This window comes from Sinocyclocheilus anshuiensis, unplaced genomic scaffold (genome assembly GCF_001515605.1).
Source record: "Sinocyclocheilus anshuiensis isolate Anshui unplaced genomic scaffold, SAMN03320099.WGS_v1.1 scaffold1640, whole genome shotgun sequence".
Classification (NCBI taxonomy): Eukaryota; Metazoa; Chordata; class Actinopteri; order Cypriniformes; family Cyprinidae; genus Sinocyclocheilus; species Sinocyclocheilus anshuiensis.
In genome coordinates this window covers 1,080,575-1,101,003 of record NW_015555883.1, presented here as the reverse complement: position 1 = coordinate 1,101,003, position 20,429 = coordinate 1,080,575, and the positions used below count along the sequence as shown (strand labels likewise).

Sequence of the window (20,429 nt, the reverse complement as noted above, 5' to 3'; positions counted from 1 at the left end):
AGCGCCATTGTGGGTGGGTGAACGTGCTGCGTGCTCGACTGTATAAAGAAAAAGATTCTCCTGTAAACCTAACAGTGAAAGGGAACAAAATAGGTCACTGTGAAGAGATATTTCAGACCACACAATCAACCAGTCAATGGAAATTAACCACTCTATGTACTGATGCTGAGCTCTAGGGGAGGGGAATTACCCTGCATTATATCTTTAGTCATGTTGCTTTTTTTCATATCTTCTCTCACAGTATGAATGACAAGAATAGTTGCTGTAGTTGCAAACAAAACAAAAATTAAACATTACCGGACAAGAGAGAAGTTCATAGGACAAACAGAATGGATGCATGTCATCAACCTTTTGTTAGCTAGTAATTTGAATATGTTGATGAAGTCCTTACACTAGCTGTTTGGTATCCATCATCACTCAGTGCAAACAGCACACTGTTATTGAAAATATTGCCAACATTTCCCATCCCCCACCAGCAGCTTCGGGGAAATGCATACCGCCATGTACAGCCAAACACGTGATACTGCCTGTTGCCTTCAAGTGAAACTTGACCAATATCTTTCAAAAAAGCACTGATAAAAACACGCTCCTACGACACTTAAATAGTGCCCAGGAATGGCCATGGCCATCAGACAGCATTGTGACCTGCATTACTCTACTACTTACAACTAAATACTGTATAACTTTCTTCATCTTGTTCTAGCATAACTTATCCAAAGCAACAGCTTCTCAAAAAATAAACAGTTGTGGACAGAAATAGCTTAGAGTTTGACCTCTCACTGGGATGCAAGTGACTGTGGAGGATACTGTTAAAATAAGAAATGTGCTCATCTGAATTAGATCAAGATCATTTTTAAGATGATAACATGGGCTTTAGAACACCAAACAGACATTTTAAATTTGTTTTAAATGAAGATTAGTCAGATGTTTGACCTAAAAATGCAAAAATCCACTCTAAACCCTTTAAAAGTATACTAGAAGTCACAAACACGCAAAACAGCCCTTAGAGATGCAAATGTTGTATGTTTGTCTGAGCAGAAGTAGTGTAAACTTTAGAAAGGACAGGATGAGCAGTCAGCATCAAAATTTCACCCACTCCAATAAACCGCACTCAATTCAAGACCAAGGTGTAAAAAACAGCCCTGATGTCAACTTTGAATTTTACACTCTGAAGGCCATTTGATAAAAACACAGTATAGTTGTATAAAATTGTTTTTGCTTGTTATACTTCATTATAAATTGAAACTGTGAGTTTTGACACTCATTTAGAAAAACCAACCAAAACAAAGAAGAAAAAAATCCACTTCTAAAACTGCTACATATGCCTTTATCCCTGAAAAGCTAAGGAATCTCTATGAAACTAGCTTCGGCAGCACTGTGCGAAAAGGTATACTTCCAGTGGAGTCCCCCATCATGGTGGTCCGCAGTTTGTTGTTGGTTAAACCCATGACAGTGGGTACCTTGGAGATGATAGTAGGGAAAGAGGTGCTGTGCTCCGTGATCCGTTTGGGCACCATGGACTTCTCGCCACCAGGTGCCGGCTTAGGCAGTCTCTTGTAGAGCCAGGGGTGCCTTAAGGCCTGAACTGGTGTCATTCGAGTACTAGGGTCCCAATCCAGACACTTCTTCAGAAAGTCAATGAACGTGGCATCATCACAGCCTTTGAGGGCCGACCCCCACTCCTTGCTTCCTGGGGGACCTCGCAATTTTCCTCGCCGAGAACGGCTCCCATTGAGGACTATGGTGCCATTACTAAGTGTGCTGACCGTGCAGTAGCGTGGGTGGCCTTTGGAGCTGATAAAGTTCTTGGCACGCTTGGCTTGTTCCAGCAGTTTCTGAGGTGGTATACCCAGTAGCTCCATCATGCAGGCCAGCTGGTCACCTTCATCTTCACCAGGAAACAGAGGGTATCCAGTAAGCAGCTCTGCCAGAATGCAACCAAAGCTCCACATGTCGATAGGCATACCATATCGCAATCCCAAGATGACTTCGGGTGCACGGTAGAAGCGGGATTGGATGTACGTGTAGACACGCTGGTGATCGAAACAGCTGGAGCCGAAGTCAATAACCTTGATCCCACTCCTGCCTTGCTGCTTCAGTAAGATATTCTCTGGTTTCAGGTCACAGTGGATGATCTTATGGCGATGGAGTGCTTCCAGGCATTGGAGAATAGAGTGTGCAAACTTGCGTACCAGCGGGAGACTGAAACCCTGAAACTTGTTGCGTTTGATGAGCTCGTACAGGTTCATGCTAAGCAGCTCAAAAGTCATACATATGTGATTGCGAAAGGTGAAATTCTCCAACATGTGGACTACGTTCATGCTGCCTGTCTTGTCTTGCTTCTTCAGGTGCTCCAGAATTCGGATCTCCTCAGCAGCTTGCCGGTGGAAGCGCTTCTCGTTGCGCACCATCTTCAAGGCGAGGTGCTGCTGTAACTTGTGGTCATAAACCTTCGCCACTTGTCCGAAACTACCTTTGCCGATCACCTTGAGGAACTCGTAGCGATAGGCAAGGTGGTCATGAGGTACGTGGATGTATCCTCCCTGGTCATCGTCATATCCACTATTGTTGGTGCCCCCAGCTACTGCCTGCCTCTTCTTGGCATTTGGTCCCAGGAAATAGATCTCAGGATAGTTGTGGATCTCCTGCTGCTCCAAGGTAGTCAGTTGCTGCCGGTATTGCTTGAGAGCTTGTTCTGGGGTCATTGGGCTGCCCAGCTTTGTGACTTTTGTTGAGCTCTCGGATGACTTGACAGAGCTGTTGCTGTCCACGCTTCTGTCTTTGGAGATTGCAGGTTGGGGCTTAGCTGGTACTTGGCTTGTGCCATTGTGCTGGCTCACACCATTGAGTTTGCGGTTGTAGGTGTCCTCATAAAAATACTTCACCTTCTGTCCTCCGCGGACTGCTTGGTGATCCTTTATTGTAGGCTTGTTCACACCCTACAAAAGGAAAGAAATATTTTAAGTTTGTCAAATGGTTACATCAAGTTGTACAAGACAAATATGAGGTTGACCAAAGCCAACATTATCTTTTCAGCTAAGTGGATGTTCAAAATCAATCTCTTATCGCTTCTGGTTTCTGCGTTGACCTGAAAAATCAATGTACTGCAGCTCTGAGGTTTTATCAGACCAGTGTTAAATAATCAATAGCGCAAACGTGCAGAATTGATCAGCTGCCTAGTAACCCTGGGAATAACATGAGACCAGTGGAGAGGTTTGATGCATGAGTGATAATTGCAGTGACAGAGAATGCCAGACACAGCCTTTGCAGTGTGATTGGAACGTGAACTGAAAACTGGTGGAACAAGATGTTACTTTCATACTCACAGGGGATACGGAAAAAACCTTTGAAGCAGTGTTAATTTGAAGCAAATTTTGATTTAGTTTTAGTCATAGCCTTTTGACTAGAATTCCATTTAGTTTTGGTCATATTTTAGTCATCTGAATTGTTTTTAGTTTTAGTTGACTAAATCTACAGTAAATTTAGTCGGCTAAAATCTAATGGGTTTAGTTACAGTGTAATGCATTTATTAAGCATTTCTCTAAAATTTCCAAACTCATTATATAGGTTTGATATTAAGGTTTTATCATGATAGAAACCGATTTAACTGCTTTGACACACATGCCTTTATGTTAAAATTAAATAAAACCACTTCTCACAAAGAACAAGAACATGGTCTACTTTTTAATGAAATACCAATGGTTATATAGGCTAATTATGCATTCTTTATAGCAACTTGTTTACCATATTCTTCATTCTTTCAAGCAGACATATTTATTTCTATAAATAAATTTAGATTAATCTTTAAGGCTACTAAAGTTTTTCAGTCAAGAGCAGTGCGTGATTTTCTGTCTTTCTTTTGTTGCTTGATTAACATCAATGACTCGGACAATAGCAACTAAATTAGGCTGCTATCCCTTTAAAACTGAATGCACAGCTGCAATGGATGCAATGTACTGATACACGTCTTCCTACCGTTTACGTTCACTTAAGGCGTAATCAACTGTGTTTACGTGAATACTCGTCAAAACGGACAATTCAACATCATTTTGTGTGTAATTCTCGGTTCATGTGACGCGAAAGAGTACTCGCGCGCTGTGAGACGTGTGTATATAGTGTCTGCGCTCAGAAAACCGGACCGAATTGTTCTCTCTTGCGTCGTCAGATTTATCCATATGTCTGCTCTTCTCTTACTCCCACATATTGAAATTTTTTTTAACGTTTTATGCGACGTGCAGCAAGTGTATTTTAGTTTATGTCCCGCCGGTTCATATGTACGCATAATCTCCGAACCACGCAGCAAATTCGTTCTGAATGAATCTCATCCCAAATCGTCCCTCCCCAAAATTTTCGTCTCGTTTTTATTCGTTGACGAAATATCGAAATGTCAATAGATTTACGTCATAGTTTTTGTTATTCAAAAAGAGTTTTAGTTCGTTATCGTCTTGTCGTCTGTGAAAAAAATGTCGTTGACGACAATTATGACGAAAATTATTCGTCAACGAAATTAACACTGCTTTGAAGGCAAGAGTCTAATTGTTGAGACCTGCAAACATGCTGAATGCTTCAAAACATAATGCAATTTAAATACAGAACTAACTACATTTCAGTAGACTGGGAAAACAAAGCAATGTGGAAATTTTCTTTTAGAAAGTGTGTATGACTTCACCATGACAGGTCCTTCACATACTTTTAGCACAGCACTTGGAAAGAATTCTTGCCATGGTTGAGAAATAGCCACTAAACCTAACTATATCATTAAATATGCACTGAACTTTTGCCTTACAAAATAAACATGTCATTAATCAGGGTTCCCACTCTTTTTCAGTGATCATTTTCCAGGACTTCGAGGACTTTTCCAGGACATTTTAAATTTAATTATGGTGACAATTAAACACAAGGATCACACCCTAAAATAATATATTCCTCGCTTGAGAAATCTTTAAAAACATACAGTTTAGGTCCATGACTGAACTATAAAATCAGCTCTTTAATATGAGCTCTTAATTATACATTACAACAAATGATTTTCAGAACCAATTTCAGTACCATAGCAAAAAAAAAAAATTTATATATATATTTAATTATCTTATTTACCTATTTGAAAATAAAAATAAATGAAATCAGTTCATTATTGATGCTAATAATAATATTAAAGAAAATAATATTTTAAAATATTGGCATGTATCCTTCAAATATTTTTCAATTAAGTATTTCTTTAAAAGGGTCAAATTAACTTAAACACCTCTGACTGGCCATTGCATGTAACTGTTCATGGAAAGCGATATAAATAAGCACAGAAGCATTTGAAAGCAGCTGCCTATCAGCGAGTCCTGATATGAGTCTGTACTTGGTACTACCAGGGCTGCACAAGGGCCGGTATTGTTACGTTTTTAAATTTTTAGTTTCGACTTGGTACAGAAGAACTAATAGCCTACTTTTGACAATAATCAATATTATTATTTAACAAGTTACTGAATTACAGAAATACTTCTCAAAGTTGACCACTGTTGACCAAGGTTCCGATTCTGATTTATTTACAAGCAAATGGGCCGATTTCAATACTGATTTGTTAATATTTTTATTTTTTTTTTAAAGCAAGAGATAAGATAGAATGAAAATATGAGTACATGAACGAGATGTTTTTTGCTCTATTACAGGCCGAACTCTCTGTAGCCATTAAAAATTAGACGCAACCACTGCATTTTTATCACAATCCAAAGAAAGAATCAGAATCAGAATCAGAATTAGCTTTATTGCCAGGTATGTTTGCACATACGTGGAATTTGTTTTGGTGACAGAAGCTCCACAGTGCAACAGAATGACAGTGACAAGACAAGACAGATAATAAAAAGAATAAAAATGGGATAAGTAAATAGGAAATAACAATATACAACAAAAAATATATATAAAAAAATACACAATCTACAAAGTAGACAATAGATGGGTTTTTGTGTGTACAGGTGTGTTATGTACAAATGCAAGGAATGGTAAAAAGTGGTATGTATATTAAATAAATGTATAAATAGTGTTGTGTATTGCACGTTTATTGCCAAGTTAGCTTTTCATGAGATGGATTGCCTGAGGAAAGAAACTGTTCTTAGGCCTGGCCGTTCTGGTGCTCAGTGCTTTGTAGCATGAACCAGACGGCAAAAGTTCAAAGAGGAAGTGGGCTGGGTGTGAGGGGTCCAGAATGATTTTGCCAGCCCTTTCACTCTAGATGAGTACAGTTCTTGGAGAGTGGGGAGGGTTGAACCAGTGATTCGCTCAGCAGTCCGGACTATCCGCTGCAATCTTCTAAGTTCTGATTTGGTAGCTGAGCTGAACCAGACAGTTATAGATGTGCAAAGGATGGATTGAATGACTGCAGAGTAGAACTGTATCAGCAGCTCCTGTGGCAGGTTGAACTTCCTCAGCTGGCGAAGGAAGTACAGCCTCTGCTGGGCCTTTTTGACAATGGAGTCTATGTGGAACTCCCACTTCAGGTCCTGAGAGATGGTGGTGCCAAAGAACTTGAATGACTCCACTGTTGCCACAGTGCTGTCCATGATGGTGAGTGGGGGGAGTGCAGGGGGGTTCCTCCTGAAGTCCACTATCATCTCCACTGCTTTGAGCGTGTTCAGCTCCAGTTATAACTGCACCAGACAGCCAGCTCTTTAACCTCCTTTCTGTAAGCAGACTCGTCACCGTTCTGGATGAGGCCGATAAGTGTGATGTCATCTGAGAACTTCAGGAGCTCGACAGAGGGGTCTTTAGAGGTGCAGTTGTTGGTGTACTGGGAGAAGAGCAATGAGGAGAGAACACATCTCTGAGGGGCACCAGTGCTGATGGTGCGGGTGCTGGATGAGAATTTTCCGCTTCACTAGCTGCTGCCTGTCTGTCAGGAAGCTGGTGATCCACTGACAGACGGAGGTGCCACAGAGAGCCGAGTTAATTTGGACATGAGGAGGTTTGGGTCCCTGGTCTGTCCAGATGTTGTAGGATATAATGCAGTCCCTTGTTGACTGCATCATCCACAGACCTGTTTGCTCGGTAAGCAAACAGCAGGGTGTCCAGCAAGGGTCCAGAGATGTCCTTCAGGTGGGCCAGCACCAGGCTTTCAAATTACTTCAAGACCACAAGTAAAAGCAGGTTAAAGTCATAGGTTTGTAATCATTTAGTCCTGTAATTTTGGGTTTCTTTGGGATGGGGATGATGGTGGAGCGTTTGAAGCAGGAAGGGACTTCCACACAGCTCAAGTGATCTTTTTAAGATTTGTGTGAAAATGGGGGCCAGTTGGTCAGCACAGGTTTTTAGAAAGGCTGGTGTAACACTGTCTGGGCCTGGTGCTTTCTTTATCTTCTGTTTCCGGAAGACCTGACGCACATCTTTTTCACAGACCTGAAGTGCAGGAGGGGAGGGGGGTTGCTGGACGTGTTAATAGATCCATGGAGAGAAGGTCAGAATGGGTGTGGGGTGTGAGAACTGCAATAAAACTCATTCAAATCATCGGCCAGTTGTTGATTCTCCACAGTGCTGGGGGATGGTGTCTTGTAGTTGATGTCTTTCAGTCCTTTCCACACTAATGCAGGTCATTGGCAGAAAATACATACATATAAAGATTCTACATACATGAGCAGTTTCTGATTTAAATTAGATGTAATTTCAAAATCTGAAGCAAAAACAGAATGGTCTGACTTTATCTTTGTGAAATTATACATTTAAAAAAAAAAAACAGCAGACGGGCTGAATGAGAACACAAATTCACTCTCTGACAGCAGGCGTCGCTTCTGGAACAGCAACGATACAGCGTTTCCTTGGTTACCGCTGTAAACAAAGCAGTGCTGCGCCAAAAAATATTACTTTAATATGCATTATACAGAGGCAAGGTGAAAAGAAAATAGCATCTAAACTTTTCTGAAGACAATCAGTATCCCACAGAGGTACATTCATTTAAACACCCACCCCCAATTCAATATTAAAAAATTTCGTCCAATATTGCGTGCATCATGAACAGTGAGCTGCTCTGCCTGCTACAGTATTTTTTCTCATCTTTGTGTTCAGCTTCAGCATCTCTGGCATTTGTTAACATCCCGTTTACAGACTTCGTAGTATTTCCACACAAATGGCATTTTGGAAAAAGCTTGCAATACAGTTTGTGTGCAAGTCCAGAACAGATATCGGCTGAAATAAAACAAAAGAGCCGACTGCCATTCGTGCGTTTGCAGTAAAAACTGGCCAGTTTATGGCTGTTTGAACATTTTCTACTACTAACATTAATGGCTTCGGGCCAGTGGTAAAATGTTCATTCTTGGCTAAAGGAAAACAAAATTTAATTTTTTTTAAATAATTTTCCAGGACAACTACAAGATTTTCCAGGACATTTTACATTTTCTCTCATTTTCCATGTGTTTTCCAGGACTGGAAAATTAGTCATCAATTTTCCAGGACACGTGAGAACTAGGCTGGCTGTGATAGTCGGTGTTGACGGTGTTAAGGTGATTTTGTAAGTGTTTTGTTTTTTTTTACTTTGATTCCACATTGTTTGCTGATTTTTACTGTATTTAAATGTTGTTTACGTTATTTTATTTTACATCAAGGTGTATGCAGTGCCTCCAAGCTTTCTTATTCATTTTGCTAATAAACGTTCTGTGTTTCTTATTTATTTAGTTTTTAATATATATTTAAACTTTGTGTAAGGTATTTATTTTATATTAGGCCTATAGCATGGTGTAATTTTATTCGGTTTGTTAACAAAAGTTCTATGTTTAATATAAGTGAGTTTGTCGTTTGAGTTTGTACCATTTTGTTGCTGTCCGTTCAAGCAATTGATGCCGAATTGACGCTAATTCGAAAGTGAAAGTAAAATGTGCACGGGCCTGAAGCTATTTAAAAGTGAACGAAAGAGAGGAGAAGGAAAACTCCAACGAACCCCACCCCCCGGTGATACCAGTATTACCGGTGTTGTCACATGTCGATTAACTGGTAGGAAGATTTCCTCACCGTCACTACCTGAGTGGGAACCCTGATTAACAGTGGGCAGCCACAGTGGGCATTCTTGAGTGAACGGGAATAGAGGAACTCTATTTCACATTCAGGATGTTTAATGCACCATAGCTGCTCCAAGTCCCATTTCCATTTAAGATTCCACTATCAAAGATTTATAGTTAAGCCCAAGATATATTCTGTTTGGCTCTGCATATAGCGCAAGAAGAAGAACAAGAAAGCAGAGGTTAAAAAAATTAGGTCATGCAGATAAAATTATAAGGTGCCTAGAAAACTGTGCCAATTTTGGAGGGGGAAGGGGCATGGAAAGGCAGTTCCAAGGAGTGGACAAAAACAGAAACCAGTGTGTTGGGAACTGAAGGATACTGTAGAGACTAGCCAAATGCATCAGCTGTTCAATCACAACAAAAAGACTCAAGAGCTACATGACCTAAATGAAATCTGTTATGTCGGTAGCTAAATGAATAACTGGAACTACTGGAAGCTGCTATGATTGTTTGAACCCCCAAATGCCAGAAAATCAAAGTCGTCCCCTCCCAGATTGTTTATTGAACATTTACGGAAGAAGATTGCTAGTTAATTATTTACTGAGGGTAATAACAATTACATAGTCTATCTATAGTATTTATGATCTCAGAAGTCCAGTATAGTAGCATACAAAGAAGTGATACAGCTTCAAAACAGGAAATAATGTCATCAGATCCAACACATACACAGAATTATTTATTGCATAATAGTACAGTGGAGAATCGGATTATCATATCTTTATCATCTCCGGTCCCACGTTGACGTATCATACTGTAAGCTACATGGACCTCATTGAAAGGCTTAATCTGTCTAGTTTGAACACCTGATATTGTTTTAGTGTATTTGCTCACCATAAAAATAGAAATGATTAAATTACATTTTATTTATTGAAAGATTAAAAGCACGGGCTTTCCATGTGATACACATGCTGTGAGGCACAATAAACAGACTTGATGTGCTGCAGATGTAACTTGTACCACTATCAGAATGAGGGAGGAAAGCTTGTCTAAATACGTGACGTTCCAAGATGCACAAGTGGCAGCAGAACATGTGCTTAGCTAAGACTCTGAACCACAGGGGTGAAAAATAATTTGAACATATTGAGCCTGAAGAATGGAGATCGACAATCCGATATACAAAAGACGTCAGTGGGTCAGATTTTCAAGCTGAGCTGTTCTTTAGAATTGAATCGTGTTCTTTAGAACTGTTCATGCGAGTACTAGGGAAATATTTTCATCTAGGGCTCACTGAAAGATTCCCGTGAGAGGATGACTCCTAGAAAGTCCTGGGCACTGGGTCTGGGGGGAGAGGAAGTCAGGACTTACAGTGTGTTTTGGGAGAGGGGGAAGTCCAGAGGGACTCTGTCCATTCACATCAGCGTCCTGGTTCACAATGTGATCGGTGCGCATGTAGGAGTCATACAGACTGTCCCCGTGGCGATCTGTGGAGAAAGAGTGAAAATGAACCCGGGATTAGGTTGTGAATACACAAGCAAAATATTAATACACTCGCCACATCATCATCCAATATAGCATTACATAAATGAGGATTTCTATTACACAAACATAAGGAAGAAAGGGAAAAAACAATGTTCCCATCTGAGAAACACAAATCCCCTTAGGGAGGTATGTAAACAAGTCGCAGGTGTGCCAGACAACAGACAGTACCTTGAGCACATTACACAGCAGGTGGCTACATATTAAACAAAGCTTCATGACTCATTTCAGTTTCAGCAGTTTCCACAACTCTGAACGATTATGTTATTAAATCATCTTATTGACCTGGACCACTTTTGCCTTAAGGATAATTTCGTCCAAACATGATGATAATTTTCATGTCACTCCAAACCCGCATGACTTTAGTTCTTCTGTAGAACACAAAAGGATATAGTTTGAATAATGTTTATTTTTCTGTACAATGAAAGTATAATGATGTTTTGAACCCCATTGATTTTATTGCACAGACAAAAATAAAAGACATTTCTCAAAGAGTTTCTTTTATGTTACACAGAAGAAATAAACCATTTGGAACGACATGAGGGTGAGTAAATGGAAAACAAATAACGAATCCAGTAGGCTGTATTACAACATAGTTGATTAAATGAGCACTAAAAGGTTTACAACATTATAAACTAAACAATCTTGGCATTTTGAAATATGTGCATCTACACAAGCCCCCACATATAATACACCTATTGGCCGTTCAGACCCCATTACTAGAACTTACTGAGATGTCAATTCAATAAACTGTTAATATGGACATGATACAGCCTATAGGGGCCATTGTTTCAACTGTCACATGCATTTTTACTGCTGACATATATGTGAAACTTCATCAGCTGGAATAAAAAAAGATATGGTTGCAAGCTTGTGAATTTTGCTTACATTAACAAAGAATTATTAACACAGTGTAATTCATAATTATTAATCGGCTGTCTTCACTTGCTAAGTGAACAAAGACCAGCCCCAGCAAACTCACAGAGATGGATATTACATTTCATATGGATATAATTACCTGCAGTTATGGGGCCATCTGGTTTTCTGCTCAATATCATCATGGCTGCATGCAGTCAACATCAAATATTTATTTTTCCTCTGAAAAATGTTTTCACTAAAGCAAGATCCATCCAAAACAGCAATTCAGTGTCCGTCTAGTCTCATATCCGAGGAGAAGCTTGTCAGATGTTCAGAGGCTAGATAGACGACTTCACAGTACTGCAGGGTTCAGGCATGATCCCCTTTAAGCCGTTTTCATGAGGCTTATCAATTTGACCACCTGTATTGCAAGTCTGGAGAAGAAGTAACAGAGGTATCTGTATTTCCAACAAAAAGGTCCCAACTAATAGATACTGAAGCTAGATGTGCATAACTTCACAACTGCATCAGAAGAAACCAAATAATGGTGGGCGAGAAGCGCTCGTCCTCGATGATGATGATGATGAAGAATAAAAGTTGAAGGGGACACAACAGCGTTTCCGTCAAAACAAACTGTCTCCCTAAAGCACAATGAGATTGAGTCCAAACATTAAACCGATGTCGACCTCCTCCACTCTTCCCCTCTCTTGAATTTCGTGTTGTTGGTTTGAACAGAAGAGTCATCCCAGCCAGAGCACACGGTCCAGCGGGCAGCTAAAACTCAGGCTAGCGTTTCCTCTTTCCCCTAACTTGCTTTTATTCTAAAAACAAGAAGGTCAAATGAACTCATCATCCCTTCCAAACACTTTCCGACATGTCAAACAAGTGTTCTCACGAATGGTCTGAGTGTTTTGGATGCGCGTTCCGTCCCGTAATGGTTTCTTAGCTTGTTTCCTCTTGAGCGTCAGGGAGGGCACAAGGAAGTGACTGTTGAGTTCAAATGGGGCTGTTTACTGGAGAGAAAGTTCAAATCAAGACATAAACAAAGCGAAATTGGAACGTTTCAAGTTGAATATAGTTTACTGATTTCCGTAGTGATGACAATTAAATGATTTTTTCATTTGTGTTTTATATCCTCCTGAGAACCATAAAAAAGTTTTGTGAATTTAGTTTTTTTTTTATGTCATTAAATTGGTTGGTGCATAAGAAACAAATGTAGAAAAAAAACATTAAAAATATATATATTATATATTATAATATAATATATATATTATTCACATTTTATTATATGTCCTAGAGGACGTCAGGACTAAGTTATTAAAATAAATAAATAAATGGACATGAAAAGGCATGTATAGGCAAAAACAATGATTTATTTATTTTTTTTCATTCACCGATCAGTTTATAGGTTTCCGACTATTTTTAACCAAACTTTGTACAAAGATGTTTCTCAACTATGTTATGAAAGATATAACATAATGATTTTATATAATATTTTGCTTTATGCAATATGTGAGTAAAATGTCCATAAATTGATATTCCCATTTTATTCAATGTAGGCTATCTATACACTGCACCTAATTTGCATATTAATGTGTTCTTGGGGCAAACCGTAATGAAAAATGAAGTGTCATAATGGGAGTAATAACTTTGCAACATTTTCGTAAGAATATCTCATATTTCATAGGAATATTGATCTATAGTTTCTTTCCCTATTGACTTGTTGTGTCTCCCCAAAATGCCTGATTGACATGCCGTTTGTCCTGGTGTCCTCTACAGAAGGCATGTGTGAAAATGATGCCCTGTTTCATAACAAAAAGTCAAATTCCGATTTGAAACCCCATAACATTTTTCTGAAATATTTATTTACGACAAACAATTTGAAAATTAGTACGATTTAAATTATAATGACAAAATATTATCATATTTCCCTAAGAGCACTAAATTTGATCATTCTGTCAATATCAGTCATTTTGAAAGAACAAGGAGAAGGTGTGTTTATGATCAAACCTCCAAACATTTGATATCCCTAAAAAGCCCTGAATGTGTTCTGGACAGGACATCCAGACTGTGGCATGTATGGTCTCAGAGAAATTCATTAAAATATAATGTCCTCTACAGAGGACAGAAGCCTATGCCTGGGTCCCAGGAGAAATATATCCGCACATATTTTAGATTGACAGAAAATTGCAAGAGGAATTTTAATTTTTTAGTTGGTTTTATACACTGGCGCCTTTTTGCATTTGCATTTTTTACGTTTAGATTTGCATTTCCAGTGTTTGCAAAGCAAAAAAAAAGACCTATGGAGTCAAAACAGAGCCACATATGGGAATTAAAAAAAAAAAATCTGTATGCAAATAAATGTAAATATGTAATTATGATGGCATCACTGAATAGCAAAAATTCAGTCAATGTCAGTGGAAGATTTTTTTGTTCAAATTTTGAACTTTGAAGTAAAACTTACATAAATATAAACCAGAAATAGATAGCACGACTAAAACGGCAGTCTCCAAAACAAAGATTTATTGCTAGATAAAAATGGAAAATATCAAAACACAACAATCCAAGTGTTATCCTAAGCTGTGCTGCATATCTGAAATTGTCTTGGCAAGTCTGGTGTTGTTGTCAAACTCTTTACAGCCCAGATATATATCAACACAGGCAGAAGAACACATGCAGGGGTGACAGGGGGGATATGGTGAGACATGTCAAGCTAAATTGGGTGTGCTTACAACAGGACCGCAGCCATAGTATGCTATTCTTAGCCGTCAGTCTTAAGGGAAGCTGAGACCTGTCTATATTTGTGTCTTCAGATGACATATTGACATTGTTTTCAGGTTGACCTCTCAGTAGCAGACTGGACGGGTGAGCACTTGCACCTTATGAGGGCTCTTTAACATTATGATGGACACTCACAACTGCTGTCTTTTTGTGGTGACTTAAAAGGTTTCTGGGTGTCCTTAAAATATTGCAAGACTTTTCCAAGTATGGGCATGCTGTTAAACCTGTAGGTGGATTTTACTGAGTGTTTATTTAAAGTGTGGAGCCTGTTCAAACTAAGTTTACAACTGAAAGTAACATGTTTTTCTTGTAATATGCCATGTGTACACAAATGTGCACAATACACTACACATGCGCTATCTGACCCTTGACACTGCCGTTCAATGCAGGCTGTTCTTATTTGTTTTAGACACAACAGAGTAGTTGTGACAACATAGTGCTTGTGCCTTGCTGTCTGTGTGCTGCTACATGGTACCATATAAATACATAGCTTAGTATGCAAAGTATCTAACAAAGTACAAGTTCTATAATTATGCTTCAATCAATTACAAAAAAATCTTTGGACATCCTTTGCACTTGGAGCAAATGTTTGCATTTGAACTACTGTACATGATTAGGGTTCCCTCTGCTGGTTGTGTATGATTTGTGCAACCATGATACTACAGTACTGATGTAAAACTACTCTATATGTTCTGTAGATAAAATGCTAACTTCTTTTATCAGTCACATAATACCAGAAACCAACAGTAATATGTTTGTGATGCAGAATTTAATATTACCATAACGTTATTTTGCCATATTTTCCATTATTGTAGCATTGTACGTAAAACACTTATAGTAAATAGCTTTTTAAAGGTAAAAAAGTAAAAAAACAAAAAAGGTGAAAATGTAATATCATGCATCTGAAATGCTATTTAATATTTACATTATAAATCTGCATTTATAATAATTAAAATGATTTAAGTTTAAATACAACATAAATGATTTCTTAAACCATTTTTAAAATTATATTTATTTTGTATTTATAATAATTAAAACTACAAAATTATTAATAACCCAATTTAGTTGTTTCATTTCAATTTAAATATTTGTTTATTATTATTATTATTATTTCTAAACATATATTTATTTTTTATTTATAATGTAAACTGCAGAATTGCTGGTACATTGAAAAAAAGATTGGTGTAGTAACAATTTCACTCAGAAGTAAATTTCACAACTAATTACAAAGAAACAGCAAGGAACACATTGAATAAAAAACATGAGATTTTTAAGTAGGAAGACTTGTAAAACGTACTTTAATCAACTTTATTTTATTTATAACTTTGAAAAATCATATTATTTCTAAAATTACATTTATTTTTATTTATAATTTAAACTACAGAATTGTTAGTAACCCCAGTTAGTGGCTTCATTTATTTCAATGTAAACAAAACAGACTCATCACCAAGAAAGGGTGACCTTTTATTTAATTCTTCCGTATATTTACAGCTTACTAGACATTTGAAACATTTGATACTCCAAAACAAAAAAGATTGCCCAATAGTACTGATTTGTCCACATATTCAAGTTTACACACACTGAAATTGAACCAAAAAATAAATTAAACAAACGCACACACGCATACACACACACACTTCAACATTTTAAACACTAGTCCCAAAAAGTCTCACATGGACTTAATAGCTCAGACGTTGAAAGCACCTGGCTACTGCCACTGAATGTGTGGGAACTCTCTCAACGAGTTATAGGGCCAGACATCTAGAGCATATGTACAGTACACAGTCAAGATAAGCTACACGGAGACTAAAGGCACTGCAGCAGGAATATGGCTGTCAGGGGGCGCCACCTGAGCAGACATACAAGGCCCTGCCGCTTGCTAAAGGGTGGAAGTGATACTTCCAGTCCAGCAGGAAAAATATACAGGCAGAGCACATGGGGCAGAGTGGTCCAAATGGAAACATGTGACTTTAAAGTGCCTCTACAAACATACCAATCCAAATTACAACTTAGCCATTACAAAACTGCTTGCTAAAGATGTCCTGTTTAGAAATCCATGGTTCTTTAATAGATTGGGACGTAAATAAGGGAGAAGAGAAATATCAGTGCCTGGAACATCATATTGAAAGGTTCACAGTTATTCCCGACCAATATGGAAAACCGCTTCAGTGCTTTTGAATGCGCTTCACAAATAATAAATTCCCTCAGTGTCACAGACACATTCAATTCACATGCACCTCCATAATTCAGCAGACGAAAGTATGCACATTAAAAATATCCCTTTAAATGCTTATTATTACAATTAAAGCAACAACAACAAAAAAGTTACATCCATCTCATGTTCCCTGTACAGAATAATATTGACTCCTGTGGTTTGTGTTGGTGTGCAAATCACAGACATCCTGACTCCACTTTACATTAGCAGGAAGATCTTTATAAAAGCTTTATTTTGTAATTACAATAAGGGGAGCTTGTTCTGTTTTCCTTTGGTGTAATACAGATTGAGATGCTTGTGGTTGGGATCCGCAGAGCTTTTTAGAGTGCTGATCGAGGAGATGCCCTCTAATCTAACATGACCTTGTGTATTACTGTATGGGCTAAAAGTCGAAATGATTCAGAAAAGCTTACCGGATAACCACAGCCTACTATCGTCACGTCCACTGATGCTCCCTGCACATTAAGTACTGGTAGCGCACTTGAGAGACTGAGGTGATTTGTCAGTGCTGAGTGTTTCTAAAAGCTTTCATGGGACACCTGAAAGGACAATGGGTCTTTCCAGAGAGTAACAGTCAGCGTGGGGCCACTTCATATTTCTCAAAATGGCTGCATCTGTACATTCTCAGCAGCCCAGATGTATTGAAACACTTTTTTTTATAGATATAGTGGCCAGTGGGTTTCATGACCGCTTTATCATAGAGATGCACAGCCATTTTGGTAATTTAAATTGAAAGAAAGAGATATTTTGACATATTGAGCTGTAGGGTGAAACATTATCTGTAATACAGTACATTTATAGTTATATTAAGACAATCTCTCCAGTATAAACAGTATAACTCTTTTTTTTTTTACAGTAGCATGTTATAATTTTTTATGAACTGTATAATCTGATATGTGGACAAGATTACTATTTGTCCTCTGATATTTTGCAGGCATCATATTTTCTATAACTTAAGTCTCCCCACTTTTCGGACAGGAAGTGCTTTTTTACTCTGCTCTTTCATATAGATGTTCCCTGATAGAGGACATGCGGTAGACACAAGCAGAGAGACCAAAGCGAAAGTCATGCTTTAAGTAACACTTGCAGTAGCAGCAATAGCAGCAGCTTGTAAAAAACACAGACAGACGGGGTCAATGTAAAAACAACAAGAAAAAACTAAACAAAACCCATTCAGATATCAAAAAGCATGACTGCCAGAAACTGCCATACTCCTGGGCTTTCAACAGCCTTCCATTTCCAGAGAGAAGGATTACTCTTGAAGTACCAATCTTTAGTTCCAACCTTCCTTTTCATCTTAGTCATGTCTCCATCCCTTTGCCCGTCTTTGGGGGTTAAAGGTCACAGAAGCATGCTGAGAGCTTGTACAAAGTCCTGAGTGGAGGTTTTGTGAGTTCGTCCGTTGGGCTACTGGTCCTCCAGGCTGGCCCGGTGTTGGCTCAGTGGGGTGAAGGAGATTCTGTGTCTTACATTAGCCCGGCTTGCTCTCGACCTGACCTAGAGCCTGTAGCAACTTCTCCCTGTAGGCAGCGTAACGCTGCTCCACCTGCCGCACACGCTCATTCTCCTCCTTCTCCAGGATGATCAGGAAGTTCTGCAGCTCAGGGACTGAAAATGCATGCCACTGAAAAAAGACAGAACACCTTATTAATAAAGCCAGACATATGAAATTTTAGCCAGAAAAAAAAACCAGACCTGTCTATTAAACCTATGTTTTTGTTTGCATGTGTTAGATTGCATGGCTTTTATTTAATTGCATTTAATAATTTCTAAATATATATATTAGGAAGTTTAATTTAGCTTTGTAGAGTTTCAGTGGAAACAAAGAATGAAAACAGGAAGATTTGCCTATGAAAATTTTTATATTTATATATAATTTACATATAAATTACATTATCATGAATAATAATAATAAAAAAACATAGCAAGAATTACATTTTCATAATGATAAAGCAGGCTAAAAATGTATTTATAAATGATTTTATTTTTAATTTTTTTGCTTTGTAGTGTTTTCTGTACTTCATACAGCAGAGTATGGCAAAGGTCATGGTTTCGATTACCAGGAAAAACAAGAACTGATAAAATGTAAATGTGTACCTTGAATGCATTGTAAATGACTTTGGATAAAAGTGTGGTTAAATATAAAAATGAGTTTATATTCATAATGATAGATCAGGTGAAAAAAAAGTATAAAATATAAATAAATAAATACGAATAATAATATAAAAAGCATTTTATTGCCATAATGATTGAGAAAGAGACAAAATATATTTGCAAAAAAGTAAAATAGGCCGTGTGTCCACTAAAGCATTTTTAGCCAGCTGAAAATGCCAGGTGCTCTGCTGAAAACACCTAGGTGTGAGCACTTGAGAGTGCTTCTGCGGCACAGTGTTTTTTTCAGTTAAGACTCTTTGGTTGCTATTATACGGAATATCCGCAGAAGTACTGTGGCAGACGCATCATTGCAATCATTATTTTTCATATCAATATTTGTAGTAGTCCGGGAATCCCATTTGGTACAGACATGAATACTCAGAGACAAGAAATATTAACTTCTCCTCCATTGTTGTTTAGTCGTAGTACAAACCGAATGAGTGACAGTTGGTTAGAGTGGTATTTGCCCCGCCCCTCCTCCACCGTGATTGGACGGCTGACTAAAAAGTGACAGTGATGAGTGCTGCGTTTTACCTAAAGTTGAACATTCTTCAACTCCCGGCGCAGAGAAAAAAATGCCCGAGCACTCAGCGCGAAAAAGATTTTAAAAATGTGGCGCTCCCATTGAAAACTGAAAAAATACACTAGCCTCGGGCAAAAATGCTTTGGTGGACACACAGCCTAAATATGTTAAATTAATTCATTTAATGATTAAAATACTAGATCATGTTTATTGTGGTAGGCAAATTTTACAAAAATAAAAAATGACACATTTAGACAATAGAAAAGCTCACCTCAACCTCGCCAGTCTCATTTTCTTTGAGTACAAAGGACAAGTTCTCTAGATCAGGACCTGCTAACAGCCTCAAGCAGAGTGGACATTCTGATAATGGCAACTTCTGGAAAAGATCTGAAAAATCAAGCATACAACACCTTAGTATTATAGTAGTATTGTACAATACTACAGTATATTTCATCTTCATTTGAACACTTACCCTGGCTGTCTCGACGGGTCTGGTGGTAGAGGGCGAACTTGCATGGGTTATCCTGTACCATGAACTTCTTCAGCAGGCCCTGGATGACCTCCCTGACCGTGGTGGTACTGCTGATGTGTAGCTGTTTAATGGCATCCCTGGGCAGGTAGAAGGATGTGCGGTTATCTGAACTATCAGAAGAGGAACATGGTCCTGGTGACTTCCCATCCACAGAAACAGTCACAGGCCTGCGCAACTTCAAGTGAACCTTTATGAAACCAGTGTATGTGCCATCTGAGCTCTGGGAGATAACAAAACAACTTGAGTCAGGTCATTTCTCACAGTAAAACTCTCAAATTATCTGCAAATGAGTGCAAATGCTTTGTTGACAAATCAATACTCACTATTTTCATTCCATTCTCTGTCACTTTGGAGTTGTAGTCATCTATTTTCGCTTTAATCTCTTCGTCTGTGAGGGATGTTGGCTTCTCTTCCTCTTCCTCTCTTGTCACATCCTAAAACCAAGATAAAAAACAAGGTTAGATGAGGCATCCTGATATCAAACACAGTAGAGGCCTTGTGAGGTATTAATGAGCTATGGTAGAAAAGGCCATCAACCCTGTGTAAAAGCTGATGTTGACATTATAAGCATGATGTAACATGACAGTACAGATGAATTGACGTGAAGGTACTGTTTTAGTTGCATTGGTTGGACTCTCAGCTAGCTCCATTTTTAGTGAACTGTGCTTTTTGGAGTTCCTCTGAGGTAGTTCCTCTAGTTTTTCTATTTTTGTATTGACCCCTGGTATTGAGTGTCAAGAGAGCAGAACATCTCTCGGGGAGGAAGAGGGGACAACTGATTGCTGCTGAGATTACAGACACTTACGTTATCAAGATAACCAGTTATCTGCCCTTCACAAGAAGCTATTATGTGACGCA

The 20,429-nt window shown here is 38.4% G+C and overlaps 2 protein-coding genes across 2 annotated transcripts in view; both read right to left on the bottom strand.

The window, feature by feature from the left end:
* LOC107675833 (dual specificity tyrosine-phosphorylation-regulated kinase 2-like) lies at nucleotides 1-12,326 on the bottom strand. Its single transcript, XM_016470305.1, has 3 exons — nucleotides 11,527-12,326; nucleotides 10,338-10,453; nucleotides 1-2,939 (listed from the first exon to the last, which is right to left on the bottom strand). Exons 1-3 carry the CDS (start codon nucleotides 11,567-11,569, stop codon nucleotides 1,353-1,355), a joined length of 1,746 nt encoding a protein of 581 aa, XP_016325791.1. The 5' UTR covers nucleotides 11,570-12,326; the 3' UTR covers nucleotides 1-1,352.
* A 3,245-nt stretch (nucleotides 12,327-15,571) lies between these two features.
* The window catches only part of LOC107675834 (ras association domain-containing protein 5-like), a 47,476-nt gene continuing 42,618 nt past the window's right edge, over nucleotides 15,572-20,429 (bottom strand). The window contains exons 3-6 of the mRNA XM_016470306.1: nucleotides 19,895-20,005; nucleotides 19,512-19,791; nucleotides 19,311-19,426; nucleotides 15,572-17,986 (exon numbers count right to left, since the gene is read on the bottom strand). Of these exons, the coding sequence (XP_016325792.1) occupies nucleotides 17,834-17,986; nucleotides 19,311-19,426; nucleotides 19,512-19,791; nucleotides 19,895-20,005 (660 nt within the window). The 3' untranslated portion in view covers nucleotides 15,572-17,833. The remainder of the gene's footprint in view (nucleotides 17,987-19,310; nucleotides 19,427-19,511; nucleotides 19,792-19,894; nucleotides 20,006-20,429) is intronic.

Excerpts from the sequence above, each read along its gene's own strand:
- LOC107675833 (XM_016470305.1), bottom strand. The coding sequence starts at position 11,569 with ATGATGATATTGAGCAGAAAACCAGATGGCCCCATAACTGCAG. Across the intron at positions 10,454-11,526 it reads AGATGGCCCCATAACTGCAG|ATCGCCACGGGGACAGTCTG; the intron begins GTAATTATATCC and ends CTTTCTCCACAG. Across the intron at positions 2,940-10,337 it reads CCCCTCTCCCAAAACACACT|GGTGTGAACAAGCCTACAAT; the intron begins GTAAGTCCTGAC and ends TTCCTTTTGTAG.